The sequence below is a fragment of the Onychomys torridus genome, chromosome 23, assembly GCF_903995425.1.
Source record: "Onychomys torridus chromosome 23, mOncTor1.1, whole genome shotgun sequence".
In the NCBI taxonomy this organism is placed as follows: domain Eukaryota; kingdom Metazoa; phylum Chordata; class Mammalia; order Rodentia; family Cricetidae; genus Onychomys; species Onychomys torridus.
The window spans coordinates 39,796,109-39,818,436 of record NC_050465.1 but is presented as its reverse complement, the minus strand read 5'-3'; the positions used below and the strand labels follow the sequence as shown (position 1 = coordinate 39,818,436).

General features: G+C 39.4%; 1 protein-coding gene across 1 annotated transcript in view; it reads left to right on the top strand.

The window, feature by feature from the left end:
* The window catches only part of Pgap1 (post-GPI attachment to proteins inositol deacylase 1), a 68,617-nt gene that overhangs the window by 28,603 nt on the left and 17,686 nt on the right, over positions 1 to 22,328 (top strand). The window contains 12 exon segments of the mRNA XM_036173262.1: positions 706 to 761; positions 2,382 to 2,465; positions 5,256 to 5,302; positions 6,874 to 6,898; positions 6,900 to 6,926; positions 10,748 to 10,825; positions 13,922 to 13,997; positions 15,595 to 15,668; positions 15,766 to 15,817; positions 16,450 to 16,516; positions 16,930 to 17,038; positions 18,634 to 18,672. Of these exon segments, the coding sequence (XP_036029155.1) occupies positions 706 to 761; positions 2,382 to 2,465; positions 5,256 to 5,302; positions 6,874 to 6,898; positions 6,900 to 6,926; positions 10,748 to 10,825; positions 13,922 to 13,997; positions 15,595 to 15,668; positions 15,766 to 15,817; positions 16,450 to 16,516; positions 16,930 to 17,038; positions 18,634 to 18,672 (734 nt within the window).

The following is a 22,328-nucleotide window of genomic DNA, read 5'->3' as shown; positions in this document are numbered from 1 at the left end:
CACACCTATATTCCTTTCTGTGCCCTGCCATCTTACCTCCTCTCTCCGCCTAGCTCTTTTACTTCCTCTCTGTCTGTACAGACCTCCAGACCTCTATGGTTAACTAGTGCTGGGATTAAAGGTGTGCACCACCACACCTGGCTTTGTTCTCGGTGTGGCCTTGAACTCACAGAGATCCAGATGAATCTCTGCCTCTGGAATGCTAGGATTAAAGGTGTGTGCTACCATTGCCTGACTTCTATGTTTAATACAGTGGCTGGCTTTATCCTCTGATCCTCAGGCAAGCTTTATTCGTTAGAGCACAGGTAAAATATTACCACACTGTATTATTTATAACATCTTGGTTTCTCAGTGTGGTTTATTCCTCAGCCTTCTTGGAGTTACTAGTGTATCATTTGCTTGATAAATTTGCTTATAAGCATATACTGTTGGACTCATTTAAATGTTTTGCTTGGAGGAAAGTAATACTCATTTCCCCCTCTTGAGAATTCCATTAAGTTAAAGACTCTGAGTAGATGTATAATTCTTCACCTGATAGGAAGGAACGCTGTGGATGTTAAGCACAAAGAGCGTGTTTCTGGGCTTTATCTTTTAAAGTAGCTGTTGTTGTTTGTGATTGTTAATAAGTATTTATCAGAGTTCAGAAAGGAAAGAAGAATTTTTATATGGAAACAAGACAAATAAATTAATTTCCTTCACATTAAGGGACATCTATGTGGGTTCCAGTAAAAGTGTCCAGATGGTCCTATGTGGCATATAATGTAAGTATTCTATCAGTGTATTTTTGTCCAAATTTATTCTCATATTTAGCTTTAAAAGTTAAGAACTTTTAAAAACAAATCACACAGTTTTCCCATGATTTAATAATAAATATTGAATCTGTTCAACTAATTTCTCATAAATTTGGACCCTTTTTCTTTGTTTTTCAATTTATTCAGTTGAGGCTCCAAATGAGGCCATACATCACTATTGTTTGATATGTCTGATTCCTCTTCAATATATTTTTCTTTATTTTCTTTGAAATTTATTGACAAAGTATCAGTCAGTTTTTATGATTTTATCTCATATTGGTTTGATTTTGCTGATTGCTTTTCTGTGGCTGTTCCGTAGGTTCCTTTGCCAGCCACTCCCAAGACTTAGTAATTTGATCTAAATGCCTCATAGATTCAATTTTTTATTAGTTTTTTTTTTTCTTTTCCTAGGCTTTCTTCCCGAGATATGAACAGTTAGTAGGGAAGGTCTGAATTAATTAATGTAGGAGGATACAAAAATGATGATATTCTATTTCTGTTTCATTTATTGATTAGGATACTGCAGAGAAAAATTTCCCCTTATCTACTAAATTTGTCAAAAGGAAAGAATAACAAATGCTTGACTTTTGGATTTTTCCTTGTATGTGCTAGATTGGAGTTGGCCTGGTAGTGCTCCTCCTGGGCGAATGCTGTTTACTCATGTGTATAAATGTTAGTATTCCTCCTGGGCGACTGCTGTTTACTCATGTGTATAAATATGTTTGCATCCCTTCAGTTCATTGATCCTAAAGTTGCTCTTTGCCTGACAAGTTGAAGCCGTTTCAAGTCTGGCTCTTGATCTTTGCAATCCCGCTACTTAATTCTAGTCTCTGTTACGTCCTCATGGACAGTGTGACAAAATGTTTCAGCTCATTTTTTGCCTCTCCTGCTCAGTTGGTTGAATTTGTGATTTACTTAAAGAATTGTTTTATTTAGGAAACGTTACCTGCAAACCATAACCTGGCTTTTCGGTAGCCAGAGTGGTTAAAAGTTCAAATATCACAGCCATGCATGGTGGTGCAGACCACACCTTTAGTCCCAGCACTTGGGAGGCAGAGGCAGGAGGGTGGCCGACGGTCTAAGGCCAGCGTGATTCACAGGGCCAATCCTGGAGCAGCCATTGCTATGAAATGAAACCCTGTCTCAACAAAACAATAAAAACAGTAAACAAAGGGAAATCCTCATACCCGTGAATGCGGTAACCCTGATGCTTCCAGGACAGTTCTGTGACTACTGGGTCTTTAATCTTTTCCCTCTTTATCCTTTACCTTTCATTCCTAGCCAGTCGGTTCTTAGTAACAGCAATAATATAGAATTTATTCTTGTTACCGTGATTTTTTGTTTGTTTGTTTGTTTGTTTGTTTGTTTTTGGTTTTTCAAGACAGGGTTTCTCTGTAGCTTTAGAGCCTGTCCTGGACTAGCTCTGTAGACCACCAGGCTGGCCTTGAACTCACAGAGATCCTCCTGCCTCTGCCTCCCGAGTGCTGGGATTACAGGCATGCGCCAGCACCGCCTGGCTACCGTGATTGTTTCGAATGATGAAATTACTCCCTCATTATAGTTAAATTGTTTTTTTTTTCTCTTTTTTAGGAATCTGATAAGATTTATTTCACATTTCCTCTTGCAAATCATAGGAAAACCTACACTCACGCCTACTGTCAGAGCACCATGCTGGTAAGACAGTTGGCACGTTTCATTCAAATTTGAAAACCTGTTGTTCATCCTTTAACTATTGGTCTAATAAGACTTCAGTCAGGTGAAAACACTCGTTTGGAACAGTGTTTTGACTGAGAATTATTAGGCACAGTTTATCTATAACTGATGTTGTGCTAGTGACTTCTACATTTGAGTCTTCCATCCCGTTCTACCTTAGATTCTCTCTATTCGGGATGAGGAATTGAACTTTTGTTAGTGTTTAAAGAGTAAGTGTAGCTGGCGAGGCTGTCTGAATGGAGTTTTAGGAAATGAACCTTGTTTTACTATTTGATCACATCCTAAAATACAGATGCTTTTTATACCAGATGTTCTTTAGGACAGTAGAGTGACCATGATATAGGTTTACACTGTCAAAGCAATGGCTTTTTCTTTTTAATAAATACCTGCCTCCATCAGTCACTGGATTCGGAGACTCAAACACTGGGCTGAGCTCAGTTGTCCTGCTGAGGAGAGGGAGAAGGGACTGTAGGAGTCGGGTGGGAGGGGTGTCAAGGACATCAGAGGAAAACCTGGCTCATGGGAACTCACAGAGTCTGAGTGACAAGAACCAGGGAGCCTGCATGGGACTGACCTAGGCCCTCTGCATGTGTGTGGCAGTTGTGTAGCTTGGTCTATTGGTGGGACTCTTGGCAATGGGAGCCGGGCTGTTCCTGGTGCTTTATCTGGCTTGTGGGAACCTATTCCTCATGCTGGATTGCCTTGTCCAGCCTGAGTACAGGGGGAGGTGCTCAGTCTTATGGCATCTTGATAGGCCATGCTTTGCTGAAGCCCATGGGAGGCCGGCCCCTTTCCTACTCAATATGGAGAATGAGTGGATTGAGGGGAGGGAGGAGGAACTGGGAGGACAGGAAGGATGGGGGAGGCTGTGGTCAGGGTGTAAAATAAATTAATTAATAAAAATAAAATAAATAAATAAATGCCTGCTAAATACACATACACGAACTTGGTTCTATACAGACCAGACTAGCAGGGCTCTTATGTAAGGATGATGTACAAATTTATGAAATTTCCTTTTTAAAAAAACTGTTGTACATGTTGGTGTGAATGAGAATGGCCCCATAGGCTCATAGATTTGAATACTTAGACCTGAGTAGGTGGAACTGTTTGGGGAGGGTTCGGAGGTGTGGCCTTGTTGGACGAGATATGTCATAGGGTACACTTCAAGTTTTTAAAAGCCCATGCCATTCCCGGTTGGCGCACTCTGCCTGGGCTTGTAGATGGGGATGTGAGCTCTTAGCTACTGCTCCAGCATCACGCCTGCCTGCCTGCCTGCCTGTTGCCGTGGTCCCCTCTGGGATGGCCATGGACTCCAACCCTCAGGAACAGTTGAGCCCCAAATTAAATGCTGTCTTCTATAAGTTGCTTTGGTCATGGTGCTCTGTCAGAGCAGGAGAAAAGGAACTAAGTCAGTTGAGTTGTATTAATTATCATAAGGTAATATGCGATTTACTTTCTTTTCAATTTTTATTGTAGAACTTGTAAGCCTATTTAAAGAAAGGAAATATATGATAATGAATTATTTTATAACCAGCACACAGTTTTTAAAAATCACAAGCATTCTGCCTTTCTGACTTCGTTTATTCCTGACTTGTAAGTTCTGGAGTTGTAAGTGCCAGTTAATAACCACACTGACCTGCAGCTCTGGCCTGTCCTCCTGCTTCAGAGTGTCTCATTATTGTCTTGAGGAACCGGAATTATATAAGCATTTTGCCTACAGAGAGAGGAGAGAAATACTTACTTGTCATTTTCCCTTATCCTTAAAAAAACAAAAGGCCATCTTTTACTTATTTATTTATTAGATCAGAGACTGACTGCCTGACTCATCATTTTCTCTGAGACTGTAACTTTTTTGGCCTCAGAATGGACTTTATAAACATCAGTTCAATGAAAGGATTGATCTCATCATTGTTTTATCTGCGATTGTAAGGCAGCTTAGAGTTGCCTCGACAGTGCCCCACCCACATCATCCTGCACTCTGGTGGGATTTCAGTAGCATCAGATCCTGGATATCACTTTTGTTTCCAGGACAGCTGGAAGTAAAAGTCTCAAGTGGTAGTGCTTTTAAACTAACCAAAGCTAAATGTAGGATGCTGTGCTTCAAACAAACGAATAAACAAAAAAAAAAAAAAAAAAAAAAAAAGGAAGAAAGGCAGTCCATTTTATAGCATCTAATTCTGTGCTGATGAGGAGGAAGTAGAGGCTACCTTCAGGGTCCAGCCTCTGCAGTTGGGTTTTAGACTAAACACATGCCTGGTGATACAGAAGTTATGTTCTGGTAGTCAGACGAGAATGTAGATAATAACGTAAAAAGCTGTGTGTAGGCTAACTTTTAAATTTGAAGGTATTTGTTTTTAACTTCCTGACTGTAGGTGTTTGTTTCTAGAACAGTCATACTTACTTTGGATAGAAGGCAGGTCACACTATATGTAACCCACATGGACATTGTGAGGCTGGAAGTTTGGGGCGGCAGTTAGAAATACTTAGGTCATGGGCTGTACAAATGCCCTGAGGCCACTCTCATGCTGCTCTGTGAGTCAATTGCTCATCTAGTTAGTAGTTTACTCTTGACCTGCCCTTGACCTGTGTGTCTTTTAAGAACGTATTGGACGTTCCTTAGTCACAAACCACCACTTTCTTTTCCTTGATCCTAACTATTGATGTTTCTATATATCATATCTATAGATGACATAAAAGGAAAGTATTAGAGATGTTTGTTTTATATCATTGTTTTCTGTTATTAACCAACAGGATACAAATAGTTGGATTTTTGGCTGCATAAACAGCACATCTATGTGGTAAGTTTTTTGAACCACTTGTTCATTTTCCTTACCATGAACAATGCTTAGAAGTTAAAAATTCAGAATAGGTATATGTGTACATGCGTGTGACACACACACACACACACACACACACTAGTTTTTTTTCTCTTTGGTTTTTGAGTAAGGTCCCATTCTGTAGCCCAGGCTGTCCTGGAACTTACTGTGTAGCTCTGGATGGCCTGAAACTCACTGTTATTCTCCTGCATCAGCTTCCCCAGTGCTGAGATTATAGATGTAAACCACAACAAATGGCCAGAAGGGCTTTGTATGCTCATCATATGTTTGTTTTACTGCTATATCAAATTGTAATTTTTATATTTTAAATTTGGATTACTCTGTGTGTGTTATACATGCCCATGTGTGTACATGCATGCGTGTTTGTGCTCTATGTGTATATGTGCTGTGTGTGTGTGCATGTGTGCTCGAGCACACATGCCATGGTGTATGTATAAAGTTCAGAGGACAGCTTTAGGAACTGGGTCTCCTCTTTCATTCTGGGTTCAGGCTGTCAAGCTCTTACTGTAAATTCCTTTTCCCACTGACTCACCTCACTGGTCCTGACGTTGTTTTAAATGATAATAAAAGGAGATTTATAACTAGAAACTTTTTTTAGACATTTAACTGATCGATTGTTAGGAAAAACTAATAGTTTTTTTTAACCAAGGGAATTTATGGACTTGTATACATCACAACTATACAGTCTCTCTCCCCTCCAGGACTGCAGATGGTTTTTCTATAGACTGCATACATCACAACTATACAATCTCTCCAGTTTTTCTATAGACTACATACATCACAGCTATACAGTCTCTACCTTCCAGGGCTGCAGATGGTTTTTCTATAAACTATATATGCCACAACTATACAATCTCTCCTCTCCGGGGCTGCAGATGGTTTTTCTGTATAGCCTACATATTACACAACTATACAGTCTCTCCCCTCTGGGACTGCAGATGGTTTTTCTGTATAGCCTACATATTACACAATTATACAGTCTCTCCCCTCCAGGGCTGCAGATGGTTTTTCTGTTATAGCCTACATATGCCACAACTATACAGTCTCTTCTCTCCAGGGCTGCAGATGGTTTTTCTGTATAGCCTACATATTATACAATTATACAGTCTCTTCTCTCCAGGGCTGCAGATGGTTTTTCTGTATAGCCTACATATTACACAACTATACAGTCTCTCCCCTCCGGGGCTGCAGATGGTTTTCTGTATAGCCTACATATTACACAACTATATAGCCTCTCCTCTCCAGGGCTGCAGATGGTTTTTCTGTATAGCCTACATATTACACAACTATACAGTCTCTCCTCTCCAGGGCTGCAGATGGTTTTTCTGTATAGCCTACATATTACACAACTATACAGTCTCTCCCCTCCGGGGCTGCAGATGGTTTTTCTGTATAGCCTACATATTCCACAACTATACAGTCTCTCCCCTCCGGGGCTGCAGATGGTTTTTCTCTTTCCTCTGAAGTTTCTTTGTAAATTATAATGCTTGCACATTTCTCCTCTAATTATACCTTCATATTTATTTCAAAGCCGGCAGGGGGGTTGATTTATCATGGAAAAGCTGAGCTGCTGCCAACAATTAAGGTAAATGATAGCTTTAGAATTGTGGATTTAGGTAAAATAATTCAGCTGGTAGACATTTTAGAATGTGCTCTTTTTAAAAGTCTCAGGAGTCTTTTCTTTGGAAATACGTTTGATGAGGAGTGTAGCAGACAGTTAGCTGTGTTTTGTTCATTTTTCAGAGATTAAAAGCTAAGTTGACAACTTACTGTTGCAACATCATTTACTGAAGTAGCAGGGAGAATTTTAAAGTTCTTTTTTGGGGGGGAGGGGTGGCGGGGGGCGGGGTGGAATATGCTTAAATGGTTTGTTCTTAAACTTTCAACTGGTTAATGTATTCTGTTGAGAATTCAGTTTGGGAGGAAGGACCTTGCATTGGGCAGTGAGTATTTCAGAGAGACGCTGAGTAATTTTCTAGATTACATCACATTGTAGTTAAGCAATTGGGAAACTCTTGGATCTAGTTCTCCAGGGTGGTAAATCACAACATGAAGTTACTTAATAATTGTTAGTGATTTCTTTAAGTGACTCTGGTAATTTAGCAAGTCTTTTTTAAAAAACAAAACAAAACAACAAAAAGACTAATTTGTATATTCTCAAAGTATATTTTTCATAATAATGAAAAACACAAAATAAGTCTGTAATTTGTTGAAAATATCTGTTCTGATTTCCAATTGTCCAATAATTTACAGTCTCATCTGGGTTTGGTGGTTTCAGTTTCCAAGTTAAATCCATCCCTTAAAATAAAACATACTTTTCCAATGAACTCAGTCGTGAAACGGAAGACATCTAGCTGGCCCCAGTCCTCTCCCATTGATACCAGTTGAGTATTTTTTTTCTCGCTGATACTAATTTCTTTATTGAGAGAGCAGTACTGGGGACTGCCCTCCAGTCACGTCCCCTCCATCACGGGGTCACATCCTCAGCCTCTTGCTTTTTATTTCTGAGGTGGGGGAGGGACCACAGTAAGCGTGCATCCTGCCCTTGAATTCTTTAATAGCCCGAGTGGGCTTCGAACCCACGCTCGCTCCTCCAGCCTTAGTCGCCTGAGTGGCCGGAGTGTTAAAGTGTGTAAACAAGTAACTCGGTGTTCATTGTACTGTAAGAGAGCAACTTTAAAAGAAGCATCATGTCAGGGGAATAGTCACCTAACAACTCTGGTTGGTGTTTGTTTTGTTTCCTTTCGTTCGTTTATTTTTTGCTTTGGTTGCTCTTTGGTATACGAATATGATTTGTGTTTGTAAAACAAATGTATAAAGAAGCAATTTTACTCAAAAGCATCTTTAAAAGGAATCCATCCTTGGGTCTTTCCTGATGTTCCAGGCAAAAGCCAACCAAAGAGAGGTATCAGGATTGATCTGATTGTAGAAGTGTATCTCAGTCTCTTGAGATGCAATGAGTACTCCCTTCAGTTTCCAGCTTGGAAATTCTATCGATTTTATAGTTTCCAGGAGGAATGAGTAGCTAAAGACCTTATAAAACATACTCTGCCCCTGCTCTTTAAATGCATTTCCTAGCTGGGTGTGGTGCACGTCTGTAACCCAGTGTTCAAGAAGCAGAGGCAAGGAAGACAGCCAAGCATTCATGGCAGCCGGGCAGCATAGTGCGGACTTGTCTTTGTATCATGAGAATGGTTCTCAAAACATGTAAATTGCACAAGTAAATACTGTTGTTGTTGTTTTTGTTTTTAATAAATCTACAAAGACCGAAAAATGTCTTTACCAAATGGTAAGCCCATATTTGTTCTTAATTTAGGAATCAGATGTCTGGATAGCCAGAAAACAAGCTGTTCCAGTTGTCTTCTCTGTGTATCTGGCTGTCCTAGAACTCACTCTGTAGACCAGGCTGGTCTCGAACTCAGAGATCCAGCAGCCTCTCACTGTCTGCTTTTTAATAGTGATTTCTGGAAGAGAAGATTACAGCGTTCTTCAGTCTAGGCCTTTTAAGTTTAAGATAATATTAAACACAAACAAGCTTTTCCATTATACTAACAAGTTTTGTATAATGTACTAGTGATTTTTAAGTAGTACAGTTTCCCCCTTTTTTTTTTGGATTTTTTGAGACAGGGTTTCTCTGTGTAACTTTACGCCTTTCCTGGATCTCACTCTGTAGACCAGGCTGGCCTTGAACTCACAGAGATCTGCCTGCCTCTGCCTCCCGAGTGCGGGGAATAAAGGCATGTGCCACCACCGCCTGGCCACAGTTTTCTTTTAAACCATAAAAATGAGGGAATAAAGCAAAGTATGGTGGCTCATGCCATATGTGATCCACAGGAAGCTCAAGGCCAGCCTCGTGTGTTTCCAAATGTTAATAATAAGTAAATAAGCTAGCATAGGCCATCATGAAGGCAAGGGTGCTTGTTCAAAGGGAAAAACAATGCTTGTTGAGACTTAACAAAGCTCTTAAAGATTCCTCTAAGTTTTTCCCCTGAATAAAAATGTCCTGAAAGATCTCAGACTCACACTGCTTGCTTAGCTTCCTCCATGTGACCAGCACTGTAGTCCTGGGAATCACTATCAAATGCAACTTTCATTTCCTTAATTAGAACAGCACAACATTTTCAGACCAGGCAGTAATTTCTAAGTTGCCCTTTCTCTACATCAGAGGTATACAAATAAAGAAATGTGATGAAGTGATTAAGTGAAAATACTTCGTAGGTTTTATGCATATTAATGTCATCTGAACAGAGGTAACGTCATTAAAATCATCACTCTGAGAAGGCACCTCTGCCGACTGGACTTTAGTAAATGGGTGGAGTCCTCCAGTAAAATGTTATGAATTCTAAACTGCCGTTACTGAGAATCCGTGTTGAGTAGCTGTTAGAGCTGATCGCTACACAGAACAGGTCCGTTCTTCCTGACTGGTTTATCTTCAGGCTCTCTTCCCAGCTGCCTATAGTCTGTGTGGCACCTCAGTGCTCTTGTTAAGACGTTTGTGGCTTGGCTGGGCTTCTGGTCAGGCTGGTCACTTCCTCAGGGTTTTAGTTCTGGCCTGTGTCCTACTTCCTCACACTGGTGTTCAGGAAGAGAGCCAAGAAAACAAATGTCTGTGGAAACAATGTTTCCCGCGTATTATATTCATTCCGATTCTATAGCTACTTCCAGACATAAAACTGGGTTGAAAACTGTGTTTGGAATCTTGGCAAATATTAAAAAGGCTAGTCTCCAACCGGTCCATTCCCCAAATATAGATATACAATCTGGTTTTAATTTTTATGTAGTAGAACAAATTATAGTTGTTCGTTTGGTGGAATGTATCATTAGCTCTGTGCTTTGTCATATACTAAATAAATGTTATTGGATGGTGTTTGCATATTACTCAGTGACTCTGCTACTTTCGATAAGTCAGAATCCCTGGAGATTAAGTTGTAACTTTTCCATCACATTTAGCAACTTTGGAATGTTCTTTGTCATTGACTGCCAATAAATGTAGAAATACTACCATAATGCTCTCTGTAGTAGATAGCCAAAGTACAAAAGAAACACACCACATTTGGAGATAGTTATACAAAATCATTAATTGTAATGTTAAACATCATTTTTTCAATCTGAAGAGATATTTCAAGGAATATTTTAGGTGCTTTATGTTTAACAGTAGTTATAAATTTGTCTTTGTAGGATTATTGATCTGGGAATATAAATTTGTATATAAATTTGTGTTTGTGTGGGGGGTGTGAGGATATGCTGAAAGTTAAATTCAGGGCCTCATGCCTATTAAGTGAGTGGTTTAAGAGATGATTTTTAAAATTACTACTTGAGAAACGAGTTTCTGTGATTTTTCTTTGCCATGCATTCTTCTTCGCCTCGGAAATAAAAGTGACTCTGTATCTTGGCCTTTACTTTCAGTCTCTGACGTTACGACTCCAGGACTATCCATCCCTGTCCCATATTGTTGTCTACGTACCATCTGTCCATGGAAGTAAGGTAACAGATAGGCTAAGGTCTTTCTGGAGTGCATGGAGGATGCTCATGGGAATCCGCTTTCTGATGATTTCCAAATAGGTTCAGGGTTATCTAAAACGATGGCCAGTGTGGTGATCCACTTGACATCACGTCATTAGGTTATCCACTCCCCTTGAACTACGCAGAATAACTACAGATCTTTTTGTGCCAAACTGGCTTCAGTTTGTTCGTCTTTCCAAACTGTTACTTGCTGGATACCATTTTATGTACAAGGTATCGGGAATTAATAGGAAATACAGAAAGGATCTCCCTGATTTTCATCCTATTCTGTAAGAAGGAAAAAGAGCAATGTCAGATGAGAAAACACACATTTTTTAAATGCACAGAATGCAAGTCAGTGTATAACAAGCCCATGGAAAGTGCAAACACAGTAATATCACTGAGGAAGTCAGCATGGCTTTAGGGAGGTGATGATGAACGGCTGTAGGGAAGATTTAAGGAATCCTGTGGGAAAGGAGAATATCCTAGATCGTTTATGTCAAGCCCCAAGTTACTACCATGTGTGGCTATTTAAATTTAAACCAATTTAAATAAAAATCCAAATTTCAGTCTCTGTACTGTACACACTCCAGAAACTCAGTAGCAGCATGGCTATAAAAACTGTAATCAACAGTTCTCCAATACAAAAATCCAAACAAAACACAATACCATGAGTGAGGAAGCATGGTGTGGAAATGAGTGAATAAGTAAATAACTTGGCCAGGCCAGCCTTTTGAAAGGTAGCGTAATCGTGGACAGAAATGCAGAAACACTGTTCTTGGCAGTGCTGAGGAATTGCTGACTGAAGCTGTGGACAGAGACAACAGGAAGCCGTTAGATCTTTCACTGAAAGCAGTACTGGCCTCATCTGTTTGTGGTGGAGGAGTGACCACCGCTGTAGGAGTTTTGAGGGGCTGTAGTAGTGGGGTGGAGGTGGGCATTCAAGGTGGGAGAGCATTACATAGAGGAAAGTGTAGAGGGAGAAGCCCCGTTCCCCATTCTCCTTGTAGACCAGCAGACGGACCCTTGGAGGTCCAGCCCAAGCGAGGCTCCTTTCCTGCTTTCCCACACTCCCCCAGCCATCCACACGATACTTTTGGATGGTGCTCTGGGGAATATTCATATTACTCTGCGTTCTAATCATTTGCTAGTGTTTCGATTGTCAGCAGCATACTGGGAACTCTGAGGTTAACAGCCCCATACGTTGTTTGCACCTCTGATCTGCAGTGACTGCCACATTAAACACTTAAACAAAAACGCAGAGTTCCTTGAGTAAGAAAGTGGATGAGATTTGTGATGAAAATAATTAGGGAAATTTAGAAGAAAGTAGGGAAGGATAAGGGGCGTAGCTGCGGGTCATCTCGAAGACTGAGTCCCACAGTCCCTATAAGCTGGGTTCATTGTTTTGTTTTGCTCAGCTCAAGTGAGAGGTAATTCAGCATCTTCAGTACTAAACGCTCTCTTTAAGGGTTTTCCTGTCAGGTCAGTTGGTTTTGAATGAATCTAACATCTTTCCCAAATGAGCCCTTCTGTAAATAGATAGTTGTAACAGACTAATGAATACGTAGTCTGTCTTAGGATGCTCCGGAAAGTATCACTGCTCTCTATGCTGTTTCTCACTCACTGGAATGAAAATTTAGATCTTTGATTTCTGCGTACAAAAAGTGGAGTCAATGGATAGCTTTAAGATTTGGGAACTATAGTGTGGAATGAGCTGCATCCCCCCCGCCCCCATCAAAACCAAACAAGCCCAGATGCTGGCTGACTTCAGATATTTTAGAAAGAGACCTTTGGGTTCTGCCTTTCTTGGTTAAGGATTTGTTTCATCATGCAGAGCTAAGAGCACAGCCAAATTTTAAAATAATAAAAAGAAATTCTAGTTTTTTTAAATACCTTTAGACAGAATGACTGAAATTGCTTTTAAAAACTGCTTCCCTATCTCAAGATTCACCCCAAAGAGCTTTGTAACAATATAAATAATCCTGTTCAATAAATGATTTTTGGTCTTTGAGTAGCTCTTTTCTGAAGTGGACGGAGTTCTTGTTGGCTTGAGAGGAGGGTTGGAAGCAGACACTTAGCACACAGTCTTTTTCTTCCTGTGTTCCACACATGCGGACAGGTCTGATGGAGTCTCCCGCACCTGTTTTCCAATGTCAGAGACAACTGAGAGTCAGTCCATCTGTGAGTGAAGGAATAGCGTGGCTGAGATACCTAGGGTGGAGTCGTCACAAAAGCCCAGGGTGGACTCTGGTGGCTTCCGTTCTCTCGAGACAGCAAACTGTCTTCTGACTGTTGTGAGGATTATATTCATGCTTCCATCACCTCCTACTGGTGAGGTGATGGAATAATTCTGTGCTGATGTGGTTATTTATATCTCTGTGCCTTTCCAGAAACTGCTCCTTCTGTAGATAGCTGAGACAGAGTTTCCTACACACGTCTAGAAATGTTATTAAAAAAAGAAATGTTGTCAAAATAAAACTTGTAATGGCATGCCACAGTCTAGGTTTCCTTTTGTGAAAAGCACACTTTTTGGTAAGTGAGAATTCATTTTTTCCATTTTCTGCAATAGCTGGCTGATAGGTAATATTCTCATATAAACAGCATTAGCGATAGATGAGTGACTAAGAATGCCTTTGGAAGCCTGATTAAACTATAGATACTTAAAAATTACAAGACTTAATAAAAAAAAATTGTAAGTAACAAAGTTACATTTTCCTTCTGACTAGGAAAGTACTCAGAGACATATTATCTAAATCCTTAATTAATCTTCAATTATCTTTGCATCTCAGTGCTTTAATCAACCCTTTAATACTCTTCCTCTGAAAGGCATTTTATTATGTTATAATAAAACTTTGCAATGAATTTGTTACATACATGGCCTTCTGATAATTGGATGTATTTGATAAGAAACTGCTTACGCAATCCTCTCAGCATAGCACCTGCTGGAGGAGTTCTTGCCAGAGCTACTGTATAATCAGTGTTGCTTCCTCCAGAGCTGAAGTCTGCTTTCCACACAAACAGCAAGATTTTTACTGAGTGGAATTCTGTATTTTCTAATAAATCAATGTCATATCTCAGTTTGTCGTAGATTGTGAATTCTTTAAAAAAGAAACAAGATCCATACAGCTTCCTGTAACTCACCTTTTTTCCTTTGGTAAGTAGTTTGTTTTTGAAGCTTAAGCATAGCTTTTAACGGTGCAAATTTATTTTTGCCAGTCATGAATATGAAATATTAGTATGTTTCAAGTATAGTTCTTAGGAAACTACGTGGTCAGGTTCAGTGGTTTGATCCTCACTAAATACTGGGCCAGCAGTCACCAAGAAGTGAACTCTAATGGGATGTTGCTTACTTACTTCACTGTTGCTGTGATAAGGCATCATGACCAAGGCAACTTATAAAACAGTGTGTAATTAGAGACCGTAACGGCCAAGCAAAGGCATGGAGGCTGGAACTGTAGCCGAAAGTGTAAGTGTTCCGTTCCCGTGTTCCTCCAGTGGTTCCTGTAGTTCATGTCAGTTCCTCAGTCTTTCTGTGGCCTCCATCCCGTGGAAACATTTCAAGGGTACTGAGTTACTTATAGAGCATCTCTTCATTTGGATTTAATACTGTGGCATTTTCATTTTGAGCTTACATAGTTTTGCCAAGAACACCACAGAGCTCCTGTGCCTGCCTCATGTGTCAGAGTGCATGATGTTAATGAACCTCATTACTGTGGTGTTAATTTTGACCTTTGGGTAATTAAGGTGGTACCTGGCAGACGCCTCTACTGTGCAGTTACTGCTTTTCCTTTATTGTTAATAAGTATCTTGGAGGAAATAATTTGAAAAAATGTGCAACTCATTAATTTTAGCATACAACGTCACTTATTCTTTAGTAAGTAAGGACTCCTGCAGTCTTCATTTATTGAAATCCTGTCTGAGATGGAGTTGCCTCGTCTGTCTTATTAATTTGTTTATTTTTAATGGTATAGATTAGTGAATGTATATTTGGGGTGGGGGCCTAGCTTCGTGGTGGAGTGTGCTTACTTAGTGTGGATATTTTATTCATGGGGTTATAAGGTAATACTAGTGTTGGACATGCCTTTGTTTGCATTGTTCCAACCTTGGGTTTAGGGGCTCTTTTAACTTGGTTGCTGTCCCTGTTAGTATGCTGCATCCTTCATACATGTACACATAAACGCACGCACGCACGCACGCACGCACGCACGCATCCCTTTCGTGGAAAAGAAGAGGTGTTGTTTGTGGTAGGAAACTTCCTTTAAGGTTTTTTTTTTTCCTTCACCCTCCTGGCTCCCTGTTTTTGGGGTACAAAATGCTCAGGAAAATCCAAAAGTAATGACTATGAATTACCTGTATCATTTAAAAAGCATGCTTTCTTTGGACAGCAAATCTTCCTTAAATTGGAGATAAGTACTTGAGTTTAAAAAAATCTCTTCAGTATCAGAAAGTCATTATCAATACTGTTTCATTCAGCATTTTCTGCATGAGAATTTGGTTTTTAGCAGTTGCTTCCTACATCTCAGCAGTGAAAACCTGATTTAGATGCTCGTCCTGGTAGTCCAGAAGGCTTCACATTCAGCACACAGCCTCGCCTAGCCTTAAGCTCATCACCCCCACTGACATGCTACCACGTCAACAGATTTTCTCCTAATTTCAAAATTCTGTTATTAATTTTAAATGTTATTTAAGCAACCAGCCCGTTTTTGAAAATTCTCTGGTTTCTGAATAATACAGTCCTTTTCATTCAACAGGATTGTCTTCAAGGAAGGTGATACTAAATATGAGTGGTCTGTACTACAATATAGAGCTTCTGAACTTTGGGCAGGTAATTCTCATGAGTAGAACAGGAAGAATTGCATCTTCATATGCTTTTTCATTTAACAAGTCAACTTTGGGTTTTTGTCTTTGTCAAACTTTATCAGATATACCAAGCGTTTAAAGTCAACGTGGTAAGCAAGTGCTCCGGAGGCAAAGGTGAGTGTACAGTATGACATCTGAAGAGCCAGCAAGTTCTTTGATGTTTCTAGAATGTTTCTAATTGCATCTCTTTTCTTTCATATATTTTATATGGAGTAAAATTAAATATGTGATCATGGGAAAATATTTCTGTTTTCAAGGGATTTAGCATAGACTTTTTCTTAATAGTAAACCGTATTTTTGTGTTTAAAAGTACTGTATAATGCATGAACTGGCTCAGAAGATAAAGACTGGATCTCAATTCACAGAACGCACAAAGGTGGAAGAAGTGAATGACTCCATTAAGTCTGTCTGACCTCCATGCACCCACGTGTACTCACATGCAAGCATTATATACAACATAATAGTAATCAGAAATTTAAAAAAGGTTAAAGTACTGTAGATCTTTATGTCTTCTTACAGTTGCAACTTGAATTTAGCTGTTTAATTTTGTTTTAGGTTTCTTAGTACTACTAATATACCGTAATATCTTTTATGAGCCTAATATTCAATAATCCTTTTTTATGTGCTATGACCAACACTGATCTTTTTGTAAAATGGGTAGTTTATATGTAGTTAGTAGTCTTATAGCCTGTGTACGAGTTAAGATAACGCACAGAGTAATGCTTCTCCCCTTTGTTTCTTAACAGAAGAAATAACTAGTATCTATAAACTTCATATCCCCTGGTCTTATGAAGATTCACTCACCATTGCACAGTGAGTATATGAGAGAACTGACTTTAAACTTTGGTGTTCTGTAGAAGTTTCTGTGTAAAGTAGAATCTGTGCTTAGTTCATTTAAGTCATGTGCATTATTAGAGTTCCTCTTAGTACAGTGTATGTACTCTTCAATGTCCTGTCCATCCCTTGGGATAGATGTAGAGTAATCTGTTTAAAGAACAGAGAGCACTTAAGTCTTGCCCTGACATGAGCATCTTACCCTTATCTCTGCCATTCCCCACGTGCCAGAGGCAGCAGCCAGATAGCTGCCGTGAGTGAATGTGCCCACTCGTGATAATGTGTCTACCCTCCTCTACATGACTTCATTGGATTGTGCTGGGAATTGACTGAGCCGTGGCTGTTTTCCAGCATTTCACATTTGAGGATTAACATTTCAATAATCTCTTTAGGGTTCCATCTTCCACAGAAATTTCTCTGAAGCTTCATGTTGCTCAGCCGGAAAATGACAGCCACGTGGCATTGTTAAAAATGTACACGTCATCTGACTGTCAGTATGAGGTAAGGCGTACCTTTGCATCATCAAGTATGGTTCAGTTACAGACAAGTAGAGGTCTTTTTCTCCATTAGTTGCAGATACATCGTGATGTGCAAGCCCATAAATATGAGAAATTAAACTGTTAAATAGTTTCCACTTTGCTTCTTTACAATATATTAGTATTTCTGTAAATAGACTGTTTGAGCATGTGAGCATCATATACAAGAAGAGGAAACTCATTATTCTAAATAATTAGAATATCATTATTCTAAATTTTAAATGTATTAAAAGGTTATCCTAAATTTTATTTTTATTTATTTATTTAGGTTTTTTGAGACAGGGTTTCTCTGTGTAGCTTTGTGCCTTTCCTAGAACTCTCTCTGTAGCCCAGGCTGGCCTCGAACTCACAGAGATCCTCCTGGCTCTGCCTCCTGAGTGCTGGGATTAAAGGTGTGCGCCACCACCGCCTGGCTATCCTAAATTTTAAAGCCCAGAATCAAGACTCCTTCATAAACTAAAGAGCTTCATTTAATTAGCTGCTATGCTTTACTATGGTAACAGATGTGGTGGTGCATGCTGGTTTGTACCAGTCCTGGGTTAGTTTAAGGATCTCGCCTCTTACTACTTTTTAAAGATTTCTGTGCTTTTCAGCAGTGGTGCTATGACACTCTGGCTTATGTGAAATACCTTATTCTTGGTTGGCATCCATAAGAGTTTGGATTCTGTAATAGGAGTAACTTCTTTAGGGTACAGTAGGGGATGGCAGAGTGGTGGAATCTGTTCTTGTGACCAAGTTTCAGGTGCACCTACCTATACAATGAATTACTTTGTATCTCATGGAACTCATGGATGATAGTTTGTAGATGTCTCTAACAGTAATGGATATTGCAGGTCTGCTGTGTTGTTCAGTTTGCAACTTTGTATTTCCAATATTAAAATGATAAGGAATGTGTTGTCTTGGGAGACAGAGGCAGGTGGATTTATGTGAGTTTGAGGCCAGTGTGGTCTACATAGTGAGTTCCAGGCCAGCCACAGAGAGAGCCTGTCTCCAAAAAAAAAAAAAAAAAGAAAGAAAGAAAAAAAAATGTGCTATTAATTTGCCTTCAATACTGCATGCTTGCTAAGTGTCCATGTTTTTTTGAAAATCAATATTGCTATTTTCAGGAAGTCTATATTTTAGCAAGACAACATATTATAGCCATGTTGTAGATAAGTGTCATAACTTCCTTAAGAAATGCCTCCTTTCCTCAGATTTCTTAGTATCTAATATAGATTAAGGATGAGTTTTGTTTCATAGATATTATTTTGATTTAAATTATTTTAACAACACGATCTCTTCATAACATATTGTGGTTAATTAAATATTCTAGCTATAAAGGATTGCCACCCACATACTGTGGCATTCATCCAATTGTCGAGGAGGCAGTGCACTGGGAAATATACAGAATAGTAAACTGAACTTCAGTTAATATGATGGTTTACAACATTCTTGAACATCTCTTGTGTAATTGTTCAAAAATCACCATACTTGAAAGGTATGCAGAAGAACTCAATTTAGTAAAACATGAGATGAGGTTAGGAAAAATAACCGTTTTTAAAAACAATTATTTTATCCTAGGTGACAATTAAGACTTCCTTCCCACAAATACTTGGACAGGTAAGAGAAACTCCATGCAAGTTGGTTGATTACTTATTGCCTTGTGATTTTGTAGGGATTTCAGTCTTTTTCTGTAAACCAGTAATTTTTAAAGTAGGACCACAAATATTAGTCTTTATCATTAGAACTTGTAGAATTGTACAATATTGATTAAGACAGAGAAATTAATAGAAATTAATACAACAGAATTTTTATTGCTGCTTTGGTTTTTGGAACTTTGTCTTTTATGTCTCAGACATACTACTTTCTTGAATCATAAGATAGTATCGATAATTTTGTACTTGGTCATGATTGTAATTCAATTCTTAAAATTGAGTTAGTAACATTTTTATATGCATTATCTCATTTGAGCCTTACAACAACCTTTTGGGAATTAGATTTCAATTATTGTAATGTTTTTGAACATAAAAAAATTCAATTCATGTATAAATATATTTTATAAATCATGATTCTTCAAGTAAATTTTAGTTTGAGTTGTAAAATAGCATCATAAATACTTAAAAATTTATAAAGAGTTAAGGAACCAATTAAAAATTATTTCCTGTAATACAAAATAATTCCTGCTCTTATGTTTTCAAAGTATGCAAAAGACTTGTCATTTAGATAGCTTAGAGTGAAGGTAGACATTGGCTCTTATCTGTATCCCGTGGTCCATATTTCAGATTAGTGATGAGAAAATTCAAGTTACCTTAGTATGCAATAATCAAGTGAGTTATTCTAAAAAGAGGACAAAGTAACATTTACATTTAGATATAGAAACAAAGTAACATTTGTGTTTAGTTATGGAAATCTTTCTAAGTGTAAGATTACATTAGTGTCTCCAGATCAAAGGTCTATTCTTTTTTAAATAAAGAACGTGTGTTAAGTCCAAAATTACAAAATGGAAAAGCACGTGTTCTTCCTTCATCCTTAATTACTTGGGTTGTAGATCTAGGAGAATGAACTCCTGTGTAATATAGCTAACTCATTTGATGGATGTGTATTTTTAGATTTATTCCTTAAATTAGCACACAAAGTGTTGTTATATATCATTAGGACATTTTCCAACTGTCTTAGTAAATTCTTCCCCTCACTCAAACCCCCTGTCCTTCCTACCTTAACTCCCCCATCTCCTTTCCATTGTTGGGGGGACGGGTCTCTGCAAACACCATGGCCAGCAGAGCGAGGCAAGAAGGAAGTCTGGTTCAACATGACTCAGTAAACAGTTTGGGTTCAAACTCCCGGAGTCTGACACTGGATAGTTCCTTTTAGGCCTATTTAAAGCCCAGCACAATTTGGGAAAAGTTTCCTGGTGATCATGAACTCAATCCTGTGTGTACAACAAAAGCTTAAGACATGACTACATCAAAACTCTTTTAAGGCACAAGTAACATCTTCCATAAAGATAGATAGGCTCTCTGGATTAACGAGGAGGCAGGCTCAAGGTAAACAGTGCTCCTGATAAGGGTCTGGGGGAGGAGAGAGCTCTAGATTGACGGAGATAAACGTAAGGGTCTGGGGGTGGCAGAGTGGCCTCCCGTACAGATAGTGCAGAGGCCACCAGGCCATCAACCACCGCTTTCCCAGCCTTCTGGGCGGGAAACCCTGCATGTGGAACACTCTTGGTCTCCCTACTGCTGTCTGTGAGCACAGGGTCCTCTGTGTCTCTTACACGCCTTCACATCACGTGTGCCCTTCTGCGCTCGCCTCCTCAGCACCGGTTTTGCCCTCTTTGTAGTTTGTTCAGTTTACATCCATTTATACGCATGCGTAGATACATCACGGGGACCTGCATGGGAGAAGGCCCGCGCTTTTTAAAAATCTTTCTGAGTTTGTGTCACCTTGCTCTATTTCTAAATCCATACATTTTTCCGGCAGATTTCATAATTCCATCTGTTTACGGTCAAATAAAATTCCACTTTATATATATATGTAGTTAGTATATATGTGTGTATATATAATATATATGTATATGTGTGTGTGTATATGTGTGTGTGTATATGTGTGTGTGTGTATATGTGTGTGTGTGTATATGTGTGTGTGTGTATATGTGTGTGTGTGTATATGTGTGTGTGTGTATATGTGTGTATGTGTGTATATGTGTGTATATGTGTGTGTGTGTATATGTGTGTGTATGTGTGTGTGTGTGTATGTGTGTGTGTGTGTATGTGTGTGTGTGTGTATGTGTGTGTGTGTGTGTATGTGTGTGTGTGTGTGTAACGTGCCTCTTTCATGGCCCCATTATCTGCTGATGAGCTTGCTCTCTCCCCTTGTTTTGTGGATGGAGCAGTAATAAGCATGGCCGTGCACACACACACACACACACACACACACACACACACACGCACAGATGCACACACACACAGATGCACAGTTACACACACACACACACACACACACACACACTTCTTCTACAATGAGAGAAAAGAAATGGAGAAGATGAATCGAGAGTCACCGCTTGAGAGAATTTTCAGCCTCTGAATAGATGATTTTTTTTCATAAAATTATTTTGTTTCTTGAAAAGATCACATCTTTAGCATATTCACCTGGGAGCAGCTAACCAGTCATGGATGAATTACTTTCTCGGGGACCCTAAAAGGTGTAGCCACTGCAGGAAGGAGCTGTGTTGCCTGGTCTTTACGTTTCAAGGGAAACTGAGATCTGAGTTTTAAGGACTTCAGTTTTTCACTGTGGACACATACTTCAGATTTTAAGCCAACACTGTGCCAGGTACCAAGTCAAGTGTCACGTGTCTGCAGTTTAACTCTGCTGATTTAGTGCCTTATGGACCAGCTGCATTCAGGCCTAGTAGAACATTCTTCTTACAATAGCCCTTTGCTGTTAAAAGAAATCTTGTGGTCAGAACACACTATAGGACTTTATCCAGGATTCTAGAGACAGTTAAGGATGTTCATGATTCATAACGACTACCGTTTTCAATCACCTGCCGAGTGTCAGTCACCATGTCAAATAGTAGCGTGACACAGATGACTTTTAATGAAGCCTTTGACCCCTGTGAGGCAGATGCTGTTCATCTTGTGCTACTGGTGGGTAGCTACTGTAAAGGTCAGGAGAATGTCTTGTGAGAACAGCTCCGTGAGAGGTCAAGCTGGTCAGAGCTGTGAGCCCACTGGGCCGCTCAACTTCACTGCCGTACTCTACCCTGTTAAGGTCAAGCAACCCTACTGTCTCAGCTTCCTGTGTAGCCACAGGCTACACGTCCACTCCGTGTAGCTAAAGGATCTGTACATTTTCCTTTGATGACATCAGCTAGCGGTGATTGATGTTTAGGTTAATTGGCTGAAAATGGCCTTCTTCATTTGATGCATTTTTCTCCTCCTTCCACTAAAGCTATACATTTAGCATGGGCTGTACATTTTAAAAATGTGTTTCTAATCTCTTTTCACCTGGAAATCGCTTCTCTATCAACATTCCTAACTGTGGAAGGCTCTTGGTCTCTGAGTCGAAACCTATTGTCTGCTGAAGGGATGAGACTCCTTCAGAGGACTTGGGGGGAATGGGTATGCATGTGAAGTGCCTTTTCTGTTCCTGAAACACTAAACACTCGGTAAGCTTGCTTTGAAGGATACAGGAAAGACCAGGAAGACTCTGGGCTTTTTGAAATTTTACACTGTCTGTGTCAGGCTTCAACTTCCATTGTCTGTATCAGGTGACCA